The sequence below is a fragment of the Aplidium turbinatum genome, chromosome 4 (assembly GCF_918807975.1).
Source record: "Aplidium turbinatum chromosome 4, kaAplTurb1.1, whole genome shotgun sequence".
In the NCBI taxonomy this organism is placed as follows: Eukaryota; Metazoa; Chordata; class Ascidiacea; order Aplousobranchia; family Polyclinidae; genus Aplidium; species Aplidium turbinatum.
The window spans coordinates 9,538,586-9,555,022 of record NC_137475.1 but is presented as its reverse complement, the minus strand read 5'-3'; the positions used below and the strand labels follow the sequence as shown (position 1 = coordinate 9,555,022).

At 37.1% G+C, this 16,437-nt stretch overlaps 2 protein-coding genes across 2 annotated transcripts; one reads left to right on the top strand and one right to left on the bottom strand.

Moving 5' to 3' along the window:
• Window positions 1-4,297: 4,297 nt before the first annotated feature.
• LOC145769555 (uncharacterized) lies at window positions 4,298-8,279 on the top strand. Its single transcript, XM_082581208.1, has 4 exons — window positions 4,298-4,932; window positions 6,546-6,699; window positions 7,233-7,480; window positions 8,134-8,279. Exons 1-4 carry the CDS (start codon window positions 4,773-4,775, stop codon window positions 8,277-8,279), a joined length of 708 nt encoding a protein of 235 aa, XP_082437334.1. The 5' UTR covers window positions 4,298-4,772.
• On the bottom strand, window positions 8,280-9,046 carry LOC145769556 (uncharacterized). Its single transcript, XM_082581209.1, has one exon. It carries the CDS (start codon window positions 9,037-9,039, stop codon window positions 8,395-8,397), a length of 645 nt encoding a protein of 214 aa, XP_082437335.1. The 5' UTR covers window positions 9,040-9,046; the 3' UTR covers window positions 8,280-8,394.
• Between the last annotated feature and the right edge of the window lie 7,391 nt (window positions 9,047-16,437).

The window sequence follows — 16,437 nt, the reverse complement described above, 5'->3', positions numbered from 1 at the left end:
ACTCGTTTTTTGGTTTTTTTTGTTTTTTTTCATATTTTTCTGGAAAAGTTGCAATTTTTTTGCAATTTACAGCTTAGTTTCATTATAGTGCTCTTGAAAAACATTAAATTACTAAAAATAGTTTTATTGGTGTGCTGAAATTCCTAAGTGTTTGTGTTTGGCAGCATATGTTCTTGCATAGTCCTATGAGGACCTATGTTGTTTCGCTTTCTTCTTCATTCTCTGGCATGTTTTGTGGCAGTAGACCTGACAAACATTGAATTAATGAAATTTGATACATGACATAATGTAGATGAGTTAATTTCTTTTTCCTTTTATGGAAGTTAGCCTATGATGTTAGTATACTGTGGTACTGGTTATTCTTGTACACACTCAATGGGTTGACGAAATTTTGACAAAACAAGGTGGCAGTATTCAGTACACACATTTACCTTGTTTGTGGACGTGATAATTTACTAATGCAAGCTATTGCCAATAGCTTGTTTAAACATGTTTTGTAACTGATAGCTTGCCAACGATGTATATGCTTTATAAATGTTGAAACAGAAGTATTCTTTTCGTGTGTTGTAAGATCTTGGATTGGACACTTCGTCATTGATGCTTCTTGCAGATTATTCGGGACATATAATGCAAGAGACCTTATCACTGATATTTTTAGCTGTCAAAAGTTAGTGCATTTGTCAGAAAAGGTTTAGGTTAATGTTCCTTTCAAATGCCCACCACCCATGTTGACTATTGCTAGTAACTACCATTCTACCAACCTTGAATGAAGAAGTTTTTCCTTTAAAGTGGAGTTTTTCAGCACTGCTCAGTGCTTAGTGTTCACATAGTGAATAAATGCTTTATAATGCTTTTCCTGACAAGAATAAAGTTTTACCCATATTCCCACAATGCAGGATAAAGATACAAAACAAACATCAAAGATGAAAACTTATTTTATTTGAGAACTAGGCCTACTGTTTTTTGAGATAAAAAGAAATTGACCTCTTGTCGTTACGCACCAATAAAACCATGATGCAAACTTTAATTTTTTTTATTGGGCAGAGGAAAGATTGACGAAAAGTTAGGCAAAAACAAAAAAAGTGCTAAAGTCTCAAAGTTCTGCAAACTAGTTCAAATTGGATGGATTAAGTGCAACCAATAACCATACTTCTTTTAAACATGTCTATGACAGCACAATGGTGTGATTAAGGGAAAACAAACATGACTATGACGTCACAAAGGATTATTGAATCTCTTCAGGGAAAATAAAAAAACATCAAAACGTTTCCATCTTTCACTACATTTAAATGTGATTTGGGCTAAAAGTTGGGACTTTAGCACTACACTGCTTTTGCCAAACTTGTCATCAATCTTTCTTCTACCCAATTTTTTTTTTTTTTAATTTACGCACCATGGTTTTATTGGTGCGTAACGACAAGAGGTTAATTTCTTTTTAGCTCAAAAAGTAGTAGCCAAAACTTGTTTTAATATTCATAAACCGATAGCCCACCCCATAAAACATGGGGGTAGAGCTAAAACTTATGTAAATATGTTGAGCGGTTCTTGAGATATGGCCGTTTTTCTATTGCTCCTTATCTATAAAGCCACTTAGTGGCTAAGGTTATTTCACTTATAACTCGAGAACCGCTTGTGTGATTTTCATCACGTTTGCACCAAATGCACATCAACTGGAACAATCTCTTGACGTTGTACTGGTAATGGTGTGGTGTGCTGGTGAAAAGTGCCTTTGTGAAGTAGAGAAACAGGACCCTGACCACCTGGTCTTAACGTAACATGCCCATTAACCAAAATCCCAGGTGGCTTCGAAACTGTACACGAGTGTGGTACTGCATTTAACAACTGGCTGAACCAAATTACAGACAATACTGGAGATGTGCCAACCATAGGACTAGAGATGTAAAAAAACGGTTTTTTTTTGTTTTTAAAAAAAACGAGCTCGTTTTTTTTGTTTTTTATCGTTTTTTTTTGTTTTTTATTCGTTTTTTTTTGTTTTTTTTTACCTATTTTTTTATTAAATGTCACAATATGCAGCAATTAGGGTAAACTCATTGCAATAGCGTCTCTTTCAACAAAAAAATAGTCTCATAACTCGTATAACATCTTTCAAATGAGACAATATGTCTCTCAAGTCTCAACACACGAGCCATAAAGGTTTCTCATCGACTCAAATAGTAACACAGTGTCCTATGGTTGGCACATCTCAAGTATTGTCTGTAATTTGGTTCAGCCAGTTGTTAAATGCAGTACCACACTCGTGTACAGTTTCGAAGCCACCTGGGATTTTGGTTAATGGGCATGTTACGTTAGGACTAGGTGGTCAGGGTCCTGTTTCTCTACTTCACAAAGGCACTTTTCCCCAGCACACCATTACCAGTACAACGTCAAGAGATTGTTCCAGTTGATGTGCATTTGGTGCAAACGTGATGAAAATCACACAAGCGGTTCTCGAGTTATAAGTGAAATAACCTTAGCCACTAAGTGGCTTTATAGATAAGGAGCAATAGAAAAACGGCCATATCTCAAGAACCGCTCAACATATTTACATAAGTTTTAGCTCTACCCCCATGTTTTATGGGGTGGGCTATCTGTTTCTGAATATTAAAACAAGTTTCGGCTACTACTTTTTGAGCTAAAAAGAAATTAACCTCTTGTCGTTACGCACCAATAAAACCATGGTGCGTAAATTAAAAAAAAAAATAATTGGGTAGAAGAAAGATTGATGACAAGTTTGGCAAAAGCAGTGTAGTGCTAAAGTCCCAACTTTTAGCCCAAATCACATTTAAATGTAGTGAAAGATGGAAACGTTTTGATGTTTTTTTATTTTCCCTGAAGAGATTCAATAATCCTTTGTGACGTCATAGTCATATTTGTTTTCCCTTAATCACACCATTGTGCTGTCATACACATGTTTAAAAGAAGTATGGTTATTGGTTGCACTTAATCCATCCAATTTGAACTAGTTTGCAGAACTTTGAGACTTTAGCACTTTTTTGTTTTTGCCTAACTTTTCGTCAATCTTTCCTCTGCCCAATAAAAAAAAATTAAAGTTTGCATCATGGTTTTATTGGTGCGTAACGACAAGAGGTCAATTTCTTTTTATCTCAAAAAGCAGTAGGCCTAGTTCTCAAATAAAATAAGTTTTCATCTTTGATGTTTGTTTTGTATCTTTATCCTGCATTGTGGGAATATGGGTAAAACTTTATTCTTGTCAGGAAAAGCATTATAAAGCATTTATTCACTATGTGAACACTGAGCACTGAGCAGTGCTGAAAAACTCCACTTTAAAGGAAAAATTTCTTCATTCAAGGTTGGTAGAATGGTAGTTACTAGCAATAGTCAACATGGGTGGTGGGCATTTGAAAGGAACATTAACCTAAACCTTTTCTGACAAATGCACTAACTTTTGACAGCTAAAAATATCAGTGATAAGGTCTCTTGCATTATATGTCCCAAATAATCTGCAAGAAGCATCAATGACGAAGTGTCCAATCCAAGATCTTACAACACACGAAAAGAATAGGCTACTTCTGTTTCAACATTTATAAAGCATATACATCGTTGGCAAGCTATCAGTTACAAAACATGTTTAAACAAGCTATTGGCAATAGCTTGCATTAGTAAATTACCACGTCCACGAACAAGGTAAATGTGTGTACTGAATACTGCCACCTTGTTTTGTCAAAATTTCGTCAACCCATTGAGTGTGTACAAGAATAACCAGTACCACAGTATACTAACATCATAGGCTAACTTCCATAAAAGGAAAAAGAAATTAACTCATCTACATTATGTCATGTATCAAATTTCATTAATTCAATGTTTGTCAGGTCTACTGCCACAAACATGCCAGAGAATGAAGAAAAAAGCGAAACAACATAGGTCCTCATAGGACTATGCAAGAACATATGCTGCCAAACACAAACACTTAGGAATTTCAGCACACCAATAAAACTATTTTTAGTAATTTAATGTTTTTCAAGAGCACTATCATGAAACTAAGCTGTAAATTGCAAAAAAATTGCAACTTTTCCAGAAAAATATGAAAAAAAAACAAAAAAAACCAAAAAACGAGTGTTTTTTTTGGCTCAAGTTTTTTTTTTAAAAAAACGGTTCGTTTTTTTTTGCATTTACATCTCTACATAGGACACTGTGTTACTATTTGAGACGATGAGAAACCTTTAAGGCGCGTTCACACTACAGTTATTTTCGCCGCAGCAAAGCGAACCTTTTGTTTGTTTTATTATCGCCTGGTGTCGCTTACTTGCGGTTGCTTTGCTTCAGTTTCACAAAGTGAGCGTGTGACAAAGATCGATCCTGAGCGTTTTTTCTGCTCAGCTGCGCTTGGTTTCTGCGTGACGTCATGCGTGTTTTTGGCTCGAAAGTTGATTTTCTGAGTCTCGGGTGTCTGCTTCGCTTAGGCTGGAGTCTGGACAACTACCCTGTTTGAAGCTGGTAGTTATACAGGGATATTGAATAGCCTGGGAAAGTTTCTGTAGCAGATAAGGCAATTGCTGGGTCTCAGTAAGTTATTTTGGCTTTACCTAGGACAGTAGTTAAGGAAAATTATTATAAAATGAGTATGGTTAGGCTACCTAGGACAGCAAGCTTGTACCCAAAGTGCTCAGTTTCATGACCAGTGAATCAGGAATATATCCAAATTATTTTAGTTAGAATCTGTAGTTAGAACAGTAACTTAGAAAGGGTATCATTTAGATCATAACATTATTGTAGCTAGCCCTACTAGTTGTTACGTTACTCTCAGTAAAAAAATGAGCACATTTTTCAACAACGACCAAAAATTGGAAGCTTTGATTTTGGCCGTACAGGACTTTTCATGTCTTTGGGATGTGAAGACACAGTCCTACCACAACTACAACAGCCGTGAGAACGCTTGGGTGCAAGTTGCGGCTCAGTGTAATTGCCCTGATGGTGAGTCTTGTAGTAGCCTACCTAGTACCGGTATACTGTATAATATTAGAGTGGTCCTTATTTGCTAACTTTTGAATTATAACTACATATAAGGACCACCCGAATATAACATAGTGTAAAAGTGTTTTTGGGGGTATATTTAAAGTATTATTATTGCTTTTCGTAGTTTATTGTATTTGAAGTGCATAATAACGATGTGAGATCTATACCAACATAACCCATACCTCTACAGACTGCCACAAAAGAATTTCTTTTTAATTAGGCCTATGTTGTTGAAACCTTGCAGATAAACAAAATGATTAAGAAATCGTAGCCTATCGGTATATGTTTCCCTTGGTAGCCTACAATTTACATGTATCATATGTCACATTGAGGATTGCAGTGTCCAGTCCAATGCTAAGCACTGCTTGAGGATTATGTTAGATAGCCTACTGTGGGATAAAATATTAATGTCACTATTATCTCTGATGCAGTCTTTTTGTATACAAGGTTATTTGGAATCTTATGCCAAATATGGATTATGGATTTCTCAGTATTGTTCTCAAAGACATTGAAAAACCTCAGTGTGTACTTTGTATGAAAATAAAATATTTTTAGCAACAGTTTCAAACATTGACAAGCTTGTAAAAAAATAAAGCACCAACCATCTCACTGAAACTGATTTCCATAAATGCATGAAAGATTACTATACATTCAACTGGTGAAAATGTAGAGTTTATTCAACTGGTATTTTTTCTCTAGCCTAGCTTGATAAGAAATGGAAATAATTGGTGGAATGTCATAAAAGCAGTCATTACATTGCAAAAAGATTGCATTTACCTCGTATACAAAAAGACTGCATCTCAGATAATGGTGACATTAATATTTTATCCCGCAATATTGATTTCAAAAATTTGTGTTAACGCGGAAAAACGAGACACACCATAGATTGGTTGTCGGTATGAATCAAATTTAGTTCAATTTTGCATTAAATATGCTTTTATTGAATATTTTTATTTTCCGGGCACAATCCAAAAAAGGTTGAAAACCACTGATTTAGAACTTTTGCCAGAAACTTTCTCTAAAATGTAGAACTTGTACTAGATTTAGAACTTTCACTTTTGATTCCATCAAGACAGCTTCATCAGTAGGTTACCAGTAGTCATATTCAAATATATACAACATATTCTCTTTGAATAACCCTGACATTTTAGGTGGCAAAAGCTCTTAACCCTTTGAGGACCGTTGGTACATATGTGTACCTGGTTCTTAGTACACATATGTACCAACGGTCCTCAAAGGGTTAAATAAATTTTAGTTATATATATACTTGCCAAACTTGACTGTTTTTATTTACTAGTTTCATTCGTTTGGTTGCATCCTACAATACATGGATCCAAGTAAAATTTATCATCTGCATTTCTCCTAACATTGAGTACGGTAACCACAGTTACTTTAGTTAAGAGACATATCAGATTCACCATATTACTCAATGTTTTGCTTGATGGGATCCTTGTTTTTTAGCCATGTAACTGTTCATGGTAGCCTGTTACAGGACCGAACATGCAGGACAAATCAGTGTCATACATAAGTCATTAATATGTATCATGTTAGATGAAAATATGCTTGTTTAGTTTCAGACTGTTCCAAAGTGTGGAAATCACTTCGGGATAAATACAGACGAATAAGGAAAAAAATCCCTCGATCTGGCGATGCAGCTGCCACTAGCAAGCCATGGAGTTTGCTCAACATTATGAGCTTTCTTGACCCAGTCATGGCATATAGAAAGTAAGTACTTTCAGGTATTACTTAGCCTATGTGGTGCAAAATAAATCGATCTGTACCTGTATGTAGCCTACATTTATCTCAATCAATATGTATTTCATACAAACGTATGTTGCCATAACTGAAAATTAATTGCTCAAGGATAAGCCTGCTAGCCCATGTCAATGTCACTGAAATGTTTTGTTGCGTACCCAATACTAAGGCTGTTCGAAACGAAATTCTTTTTAAAGATTTTTGCTCCGAAACAAAACCAAGAAAAGGAATTTTGTTTCGAAACAGCCTTAATGCGAATTCACTTTGATGAATGAGTTTTTGCCACTTTTTATATTTCCAAACTCTTGTATATTTCGTTTCGAACACAGAACGAAACGAAATGGCTTGGATTTCGAAATGAAACGAATTTCTTTACTCAGAAATTATTTCGAAACGAAATCAAGAAAAAAAATTTCGCTTCGAAACGAAATATTTTTGTTTCGAATAGCCTTACCCAAATACCCATGGGCCATGGCACTGAAAGTATACAAATGTTTTCACAGAACTACTTCAAATCTGACGTTTGGAATCTCAGAGGAGCTTCAAGAAAAATCACCTCTTACAGAAAATGAAGCTGACTACCACATCGCTGGAGACATACAAGCTGACACTCAGTCAGTTTTTAATTCATTGCTAGACAACAGCCAATCATCGGAGGCTCCAAATGAAAATGTCGCTCTTTCTCTTGAGGGCAACGAGCTTGATTCAGTAGAATCACCGTCAATTTCATTGAACCAGCGTATGAGTTCAGGTAAATAAGCGGAAGTAGGCTACGCCTGTAAATGCTGAATTCATTGCAAATCATTTGTGGGTTATGTTGTGTGTGTTTATGGACCTGTTAACAGATGTCAGTGACTAAGCACCCGACTCAAGATCAAGCGGCGCCGGTTCGGTTTTCGCGGTGTGCGTTTTAGCGAAAGCCTCTACAATTTACAAGCATGCGAAACGGACATATTGAGGCTTTGTCAGTTTGAGGATAAAAATTCAAAAACCAAACATGTCATAGCTTAGGCTTCATATTGCTTTACGTCTGTCACATATACTTGTACAAAGAAAAGAACTGGCGGTCGTAAACGTAAATTTAGCGATTGTACGACATCCATTGCTAGCTTTTGCATGAAGGAGTTAAAAGACATACAGAAGGAAGCTCAGGTAACCAAACTTTCTGCTGTTTTGAAACTGCAATAGCCTACCTTTCTTTACCATAATAAACTTCAAAATGTTCTGTAGTTAATTTCTATTCAGTAAGCCTACTCAACTTTTAGCTTTATTTTTCTGCTTTGTTGGTCAGAAATATAAATATACTGAACTGGCATTGCAACCTCGAGAACTTCACACAAGTTTGAAAGCACATGAAATAATTTAACACAATTTGTTATAATGTATCTGTTTTTATTTTTGCAGAACAAGAACATGATTCCACCGGCTCTTTCTTTGACTTTGTAGCTAAAGAGGCCAGACAAATGCCAAAACTAATCAGGATGAATTTCCAAAACGAAGTGATGGAGCTGGTTAAAAAGTACACACAACAAGTGGAATCATTACATTGAACTAGTAGCCTATTATATTAGTATGCCATTTCTGAAGTTTCTACATTTTTCATTGAAATACATTGTGATGAAACACACTTGAAAATGGTTATTTCATGCTACAATTCATCTTAAGCTACGTAGTGCTCAGAGCTTTTTCATTTTGCCATGAAACTGCTCCAACGTCACTGAAATAATCTTTGAAAGATTCGCGTACATTGATGGCTTCAGATGAGCTTCGTCTTCCGATGCGACGCATTTGAGAAATGCCCTCCGTTCTCCATTCACCTAGGTGCACGGTCCCATTCCTATCTTCATGATCAGTGGAATTCGGACTTTGATATTGTGTACCACACTCACGTCGGAGAAAATTGTGAAGAACAACGGCTGCCTTAACAATTGCATCAGCAGAAGTAGGAGCAACTAGAAGAGGACGACGAAAACATCTAAACTTTGAAGCTAATATGCCAAAAGCATTTTCTACAATTCGTCGCGCACGCGACAGCCTGTAGTTAAATATTTTTTTATCATGAGATAGGCCTGAACCAGGGTAAGGTCGCATCAAGTTTTGACTGAGGGCAAAAGCTTCATCTCCTACAAATACAAACGGCATTGATGGTTGGTTTGTACCGTGTAGCGGTTTATCTGCTGGAAGTCCAAGCTGCCCACTGACTAATAGTTTTCCAAATTCAGACTGAGCGAATATAGTAGAATCGCTATGTCGCCCGTAGGACCCGACGTCGACGAAAACAAAATTGTAGTGAGCATCAACAGCAGCCATTAACACAATACTGTGAGTTCTTTTGTAGTTGAAAAACGATGACCCTGAATTTGGTGGTGCTTGAATAACGATGTGTTTGCCATCTACGGCACCAACGCAGTGAGGGAAATTCCAAAAATAATTAAAATCTGTTGCAATCTTTTCCCATTCAGAGGTAGTTGGTAAAGGCATCAGTTCAGGGCTTAGAATATTCCAAATGGCTCGACAAGTTTCTGGAACAATCTGGCACACAATGGGCCTACTCATTCTGTAGGCTGAAGCTATTGTGAAGTAGCTGTCACCAGTCGCCAAAAATCTGCAAAACAAGCAACATAAATCAACTTCAAATGGGCTTTGCCGGATTGCTTATTTTTAAGAAAGTCGGTCTGTAAATGTTAGCAAGTGTTGTTAGCCTATAGACTACTGTGCTACTAAATGTTTTGTAGACTTTTAAATTATGCTACCTGAGGGTGACAGCAATTCTTTCTTCCACAGAAATGGGTTTTCGTAAGTGCGTGTGTTGCTTCCTGATTAAAGGACCCACTTTTTCAACCAGTATGTCGAAAGCTTCAGGTGTCATACGAAATGTAGTGAAGAAGTGAGGCCGCCTTAAATCTCGTAAATCCTTTACCAGTTTGCAGTAATCACCTGCAACATTTAGGTTGTCATAGGCTACTATTTGTTTGTTTTATCTTTATCCTGCATTGCGGGAAAGCGGATTTGAGCGCTATGCATCGGTGTACGCCTTCCGACGTACATCTGACCCACGCTGCAGCCGACGGCAATGTCTGTTTCCGGTTGTCTACTCTACTTATGACTTAAATTTGGTACTACCCATTACTCGAAATCGATCACTGGGTAGAGGCAATTATCGTGAAGGTTCTTGCCCACAGAAACAACAGCAAGTGCGGGTGGCTGGAGTCGAACATGCAGGCTCTCGACTGCGAGCCCAATGCGCTAACCACTCGGCCACTGCTGCCGACAAATTTGTAGGCCTACTACATAGACCAACAGTGAAAACACGTGTAGTTTTTTATTAGACAACCATTAAACTATAATGAAAACTTCTTACCTTCACTATCTCTCTTCTGCAAAATAGGATGAACCCAATATTTCCGCTCTTTCTTCTTTTTCTGTGCACGCTCCAGAGCATGCAACATTTGCAATAAAATAACTTTTCTTCGAGCTTTTCTCACCTTGTGAAAGTGCATCTTAACCAAGTTTAATAAAAGTAGCAGCAATAACACTGTGACAGCACTGCAGTGATGATCTGACAAGTGACGTGACACTGATCAAACCATTTTTACAACAGATGAAAAAAGCATTGTTGCGTCATAAAGGCATTGGTATTCGTTTTGCTTTGCCTGCACTGAAATAACTGTAGTGTAGACATTTTTTTTCTCGTCATACGTTTGCTTCGCGTTGCCGCCACGATATTTTCTTATAGTGTGAACGCGCCCTTATGGCTCGTGTGTTGAGACTTGAGAGACATATTGTCTCATTTGAAAGATGTTATACGAGTTATGAGACTATTTTTTTGTTGAAAGAGACGCTATTGCAATGAGTTTACCCTAATTGCTGCATATTGTGACATTTAATAAAAAAATAGGTAAAAAAAACAAAAAAAACGAATAAAAAACAAAAAAAACGATAAAAAACAAAAAAAACGAGCTCGTTTTTTTTAAAAACAAAAAAAAACGTTTTTTTACATCTCTAGTTACACGTAAGGGACTTTGGAAAGATTGATGACGTAACGTAGTTTATTGGGATATCAAACGGTAAATGTTCGAATACGGGAGTTCTACTTATTAAATGATAGATGAAATCCTTGAACTGACGATTAGTTAATCACTTCCAGCACGTAAAGAAATCAAATTCCGAACAGCAAACGTCTTCGTCGATTTCAAAATAGATACAAGTTACACTAAGTTACTGGGCCTATTTGCAACAGCTACTTTACGATTGGTAATAACTTCCACTTTCACAATTTATTCAATATCGGCTGGAACTCTACAATCGTTTTCAACGTACTTTTCATTACAATTTCTAATCAGGACCGGATTTGTCAGTAGGCAGTTGCCTAGGGCGGAAAATTATTGGAGGCCGCAAAACATACGAATATATTACATTGATGATAGGCGTAGCCTACTGTACGTGAATATAATAATTCACAACAGATAGGCTATATTCAGATATATAGCAGCAATTAATAAATATGTTATCACACACATTTATAAACAGTGCAAATGACTTTTTTGGAAAGAATTGAAAATATAAATCGTAGCGCACCATCGAAATTTTTTTTGGGGGGGCAGCACTTTTCTTATCTGCCTAAGGCGGCACTTAGGCTAAATCCGGCCCTGCTTCTAATCCACATAATGCACAACTCTAAGGGTTCAAGTTTTAATGATTAGCCTACAGTTTCAGGGCCGGATTTAGCTGATGGGGGCCCCCGCACAAAAAACATTTTTGCGCGGGTGCGCGAAAAACCACCTCTAGGCTATAGTAGGAGTAGCATTAATCCAGCACTGTACGGTATTTTGCAGAAACTTCAAAGGCTAAAAAAACACAAAATTACATTTTTTCCATGTCCGGAGGCCTTTCAAAAGGGGGGCCGGGACACCTTCATCCTCTGCCCCCCCTTAAATCCGGGCCTGTACAGTTTAATAACCTAATGCAGGATTTTAGGTTTTTATGAGAGGATAATCCGTAGGATAATATTAGAACACTTTGAATACAGCAGAACCGCTGCTGACGTAAGCTAACTATCTTTCAATGACACAGAAATAACTTTATGAAAATTTTCTCCAGGAATTGTTTTATTCACGAGTCCAAAATTTAAGAATTAGGCTACAGAATTTATGATACCGTACAAATTTTTGAAAACTGTAGTAGCCTAACTATGAATTCAGGACTAATAAAGATATGTATAGGATTATCTACATAGTGGATAAAACTTGTTTGTGTGGAGGTAGCTTATTGTAGCCTATAAAGAACTCCCAGAATAAAAAAGCAAGCGATTATCGATATTTAGCCTAGTTTAAAATTTCAGAGTTTCAACAACACATTCACTTGGCTACGGTATTTTAAAACAAGAGTGAACTCATAGTAAGATTTCGTCATAGAGGCGAATTGCGGAGATTTTGGATAATTGTTACTTCACAGCAACTAGAAGCTTGTCGTCGTCTGAGCTTCTGGGGCCGAGGGTCTATCCCAATGGTGGGCAAACTGCGGCTCGCGAGCCGCATGCGGCTCTTCAACATATTTTTTGTGGCTCTTGTATTGAATCGTAAGTATTACAAAAAAATTAAGATTCTACTTTATAAATATATTATCTCGGACTGTCAACCAAGCAGTGGCCTACCTAGGGTATAGCAGGTATGGCTCGAGCCATGGGCGCCACATTGATAGGGGCGCAAAAATCGGTTGGTATAAATTAAAATTTATCCTACACTGTCTTCAAAATATAATTTTCGGCCAATACAACACAAAGATCAAACAAGAGTCTCTCTTTTACCGTAGCCATTGTTAAACAATGGAATTGTGACTTTGCAAAGCAACATTGTGCTTCTCCTGGTTCATTTTGCGTTCAGTCAGCAACAATTGGAAGTTTATTAGAGTCGCTATAAGCAGCGATTAGTTGAAGCTTAGAAGTAGTACCAGAACTTACTTATTCATTTTTACAAGAATTTACAACTTTGTAAAATCAAAATATCGTGCAACCTTGACAAATGAACACTTGGAAGAATTAATTCGCACAGCATTAACAATAGGGTGGGCCATTTTTGACTTTTTTTCGAAATTCAAAAACGGCTAGTCATAAAAAGTGGCACATGCATGAAAAAATTACGTGTGCAAACTTTCATCAGTTTGGGGACGCATCTTCTGCCCCCGCAGGGGGGTCAAACTTTCAATTTTTTGAAAAAAAAAAGGGAAATTTCACTTTCCGTTTTAACATAATTTTTTTTATAATTTTTCTACTGGTTAGTTATAAATTGTAAGTGGGATGTACCCAGAACTTTCCTATGTAAAGGCATGTTCGAAGCTTAAGGTTTACTGCCCCCGCATCGACGACTAAAATGCTGAATTTTCACCAATTTGAAATGCTATTTTGTCATTGCTCAATAAACAAACTTGTCGCAAATGGGCGAGATGGTGTTAACGCTGTACGCTCATTTATGTTCTGTCAACTAACTTTGTAGGATGATACGAACTGACAAACTATAAGACGTAGTCTTGCTTAAATTAAAAGCAATAGTAGCCTAGGCTACGTTTGATCAGTTGCAGCTATCAAACGCAACCTATAATTTACTTCAGATAAAAGCAATATGATCTGCAGGTTCCGTAAATGAAATGTAGGCTACTGTACAGTTCCACGTGAATTGTTATCATGATTTTGTTAACACAAATTTGTCATTTACAAACCATTAAACGTTCACTTGATAGGCTACTACAGAACCACATACAAGAGTAAACTTTGTTTGACAGCAATGTAACGATAAAAAAGAACTTGTGCTAACAACAATAGCCCCGATAGCTCAATTGGTTAGCGCGTCACTTCTGGAACGAAGAAGCTTCAAGATCAAGCGGCGCTGGTTTGACTCTCGGGGTGTGCGCTTGAGCAACGCACGTAAAGGACTGCTCTCCATTCAGCGGCATCTAATGGATGGAATAGTTCCCCGGCAACAAGACTTCAACAATCGGAAACTTCACTCTGTCAATCTAGGTGACCGGGCCTGCGTCAGTGATTCAAAGCCTCTACAAGTATGCGAAACTGCCAGGATTAAGCTCTGCAAGAAGCTTTCCTAGTCCGAGGATAAAGATCCAATCAATCAACAATGAACGAAATTGTGTCAAAAATACAACAAACAACAAGGTCTTTTAGCCAGTTTCCCAAATTATTGCTCAAGTTTAGTTCTGGCTGAAGTCTAATGAATCATAAAATCTTGTTTCGACTGGAACCTAGAAATTTTTTTTCCTTGATTGTAATATTGCTTTAATGTAGGCTACCCATCTCTTTCAATGCTGTCCACCACATGTGATGAGCATCTGTTGTGTGTGGCAGAGAAAACGTAGAAAACAACTGTTGTGAAGGCATCTTTGTTTTGATGTGCTCTTTTATCACATTGCCAGTTGCTGGTACTGTTTGCCTATTTGCGTGAAAGAAGCAGAAAATTTAAATGAATTCAAAACTTGCTTGAAAACATTCTACTTCAATGAACATTATGACTGAAATTACCGTATTAACTATCACCATTGTCATGTAGCCTACAGCGCCCAGGAGCATAGTTTGACTGTGGATATGGCGCTATATAAATATTGTTATTATTATTATTATTGCTGTCAACACCACGCATCGCTGGGGGTTTCGTAACTGGAATATTTTGCCAGTTTATCATCTCAAAGTAACGTTCGGAACTGAACTGCAATATTGACAGGGTGAATTTTTGCTGACGAGTGCTGTGAGATGATAATATTCTTGAATTGAAAATTCTTCTCCATCCTAGTTCCCTTACATATTCTTTGGTATAACATTTGATTGCAATCAAAATGTTTTCAGGATGGGCATAAAACGCATTCCTCTATATTACTTTGGTGAGGATATTGCGAGCTTTATTCGATAGCTTCTGAGCAGAGTGTAGAATTTTAAAGAAATGTTTTTGGCCATTAGTGAAATTGCTTTCCTTTATAATGGCAAACCATACTTGAATATAAACATTCATAATATAGTCCACACGTTCCACCAATACAGCTGACGCGTTAGATGCAACATATAAACGTAGAATTCTATTGGCTGTGTTCAACCATCTTGAGTGGTTCATCATACCTGGACTCCTATATTATGCGAAATTAATTGATATATCTCCACTTTTCACTGTTCTGTGCATGTGTAGAAGATATTTTTGGTCAGTGCTGAGGTCATTTTCATCAATTTCAATCTCTGGTGCCGGAACTGCTTTATATTTTACAACATCTACTTGTGTGACAGTGGCTAGCTGCTTTATAATGGGCCTAGTGAAGCTATCAGGTCTGCTAGTATTGCCATATCTTTTATAAGATGTCTAAGAGGAAATTCATTACCGTGGAGTAGGCATATTAACCATTAAAGTGGCTTTTGGAAATGATCTTCCAGGAGCTTTATCACGACGCCTTTTTGACCTGTGTTTATTAAGGTTCCATTGCATCCAATTGCCATTACATTATCGTAGCTAATTTTATTGGATCCAAGATATTCAAGAATCCCGGTAGCTATTGACACACTAGATCCGTTGGCTGCAGTAAAATGACCAATGAAATAAGAACTTGGCTCCTCAAGTAAAGTAATGTGCTCTTCAACTGCGAAACGTTTTCGAAGTTGCCCACCAATTTCATCTTGTTTGATGGTTTAATCTTTTCGGCCATCAAAATATATGCTTTGCAAATTTATGCACATGATAGGCCTACTTTCCATTTGAGTTGTAAACCTCATTTCTTTTCTCGCTCTTCTCACTTTGCTTTTATCTATGACTGATTGAGATTGAGATTCGCTATCCGTTACAACTCCCGCAGCTTGTAGAAATGATGAAGCAATAAGTGCTGTAGACCTATCTGAAACACCAGTATACGATCGCATGATTCAGCAAATACTACTTGTTATGGTGTTTTACGAAACGTAATTGGAAACTCTGCTCGTTCTCACGAGGAGACCATTGTTTAATTTCGTACTTTTTCGATTGGTTTAAAATGAATACAAGACATGCAAAAACGGTCATCTTTGTTTACAGTTTCCGAACTGAGAAAGCTTAGTTTAGCTTTATTCATTTGTTGTAAAAACACAACAAATTGGCGACGAGGTTTCAGAACCACCACATTGATCTAGACTTAACCTGTCCAGCAGTTTAGCCTAGCAAGAATGAGCAACAAAGATATCATTGAGTTGATGAAAAAGCAATTGGACCAACAACAGTCGCAATTGGCTTTGCAAAAAGAACAGTTGGAGCTTCAAGGTAAGCAAAATCAACAACAGCTTGATGCCATTTTGCAATCTTTTCAAGCATTTGCCAAACCAAGTACTAGTGATGCTGAAACTAATGACAGGCAACTTGCTACACATCAAGTGCACTACTCAGTTCCTGCATTTTTAGCATTTGACCCTTCTAAAGAATTGTGGAATGATTATTATCTTCGTTTTCAAACATTTGTGAAAGCACATTCAGTTCCTGAGCAAAAAGTTGCACAAGTTTTTCTCACAAATCAATCAGTGGAAACATACAAGCTTTTGCAAAATTATGTTGCACAACAACCAACTCCAACAAACATCAATGAAACTGATTTAGACACATTAACTAAATGCATGTCTGAGCAATTTAATCCTAAACTATTTGTGATACGAGAGCGATACAAGTTTTGGAGTGACCTGCAACGAAAAAAAGGAGAGTC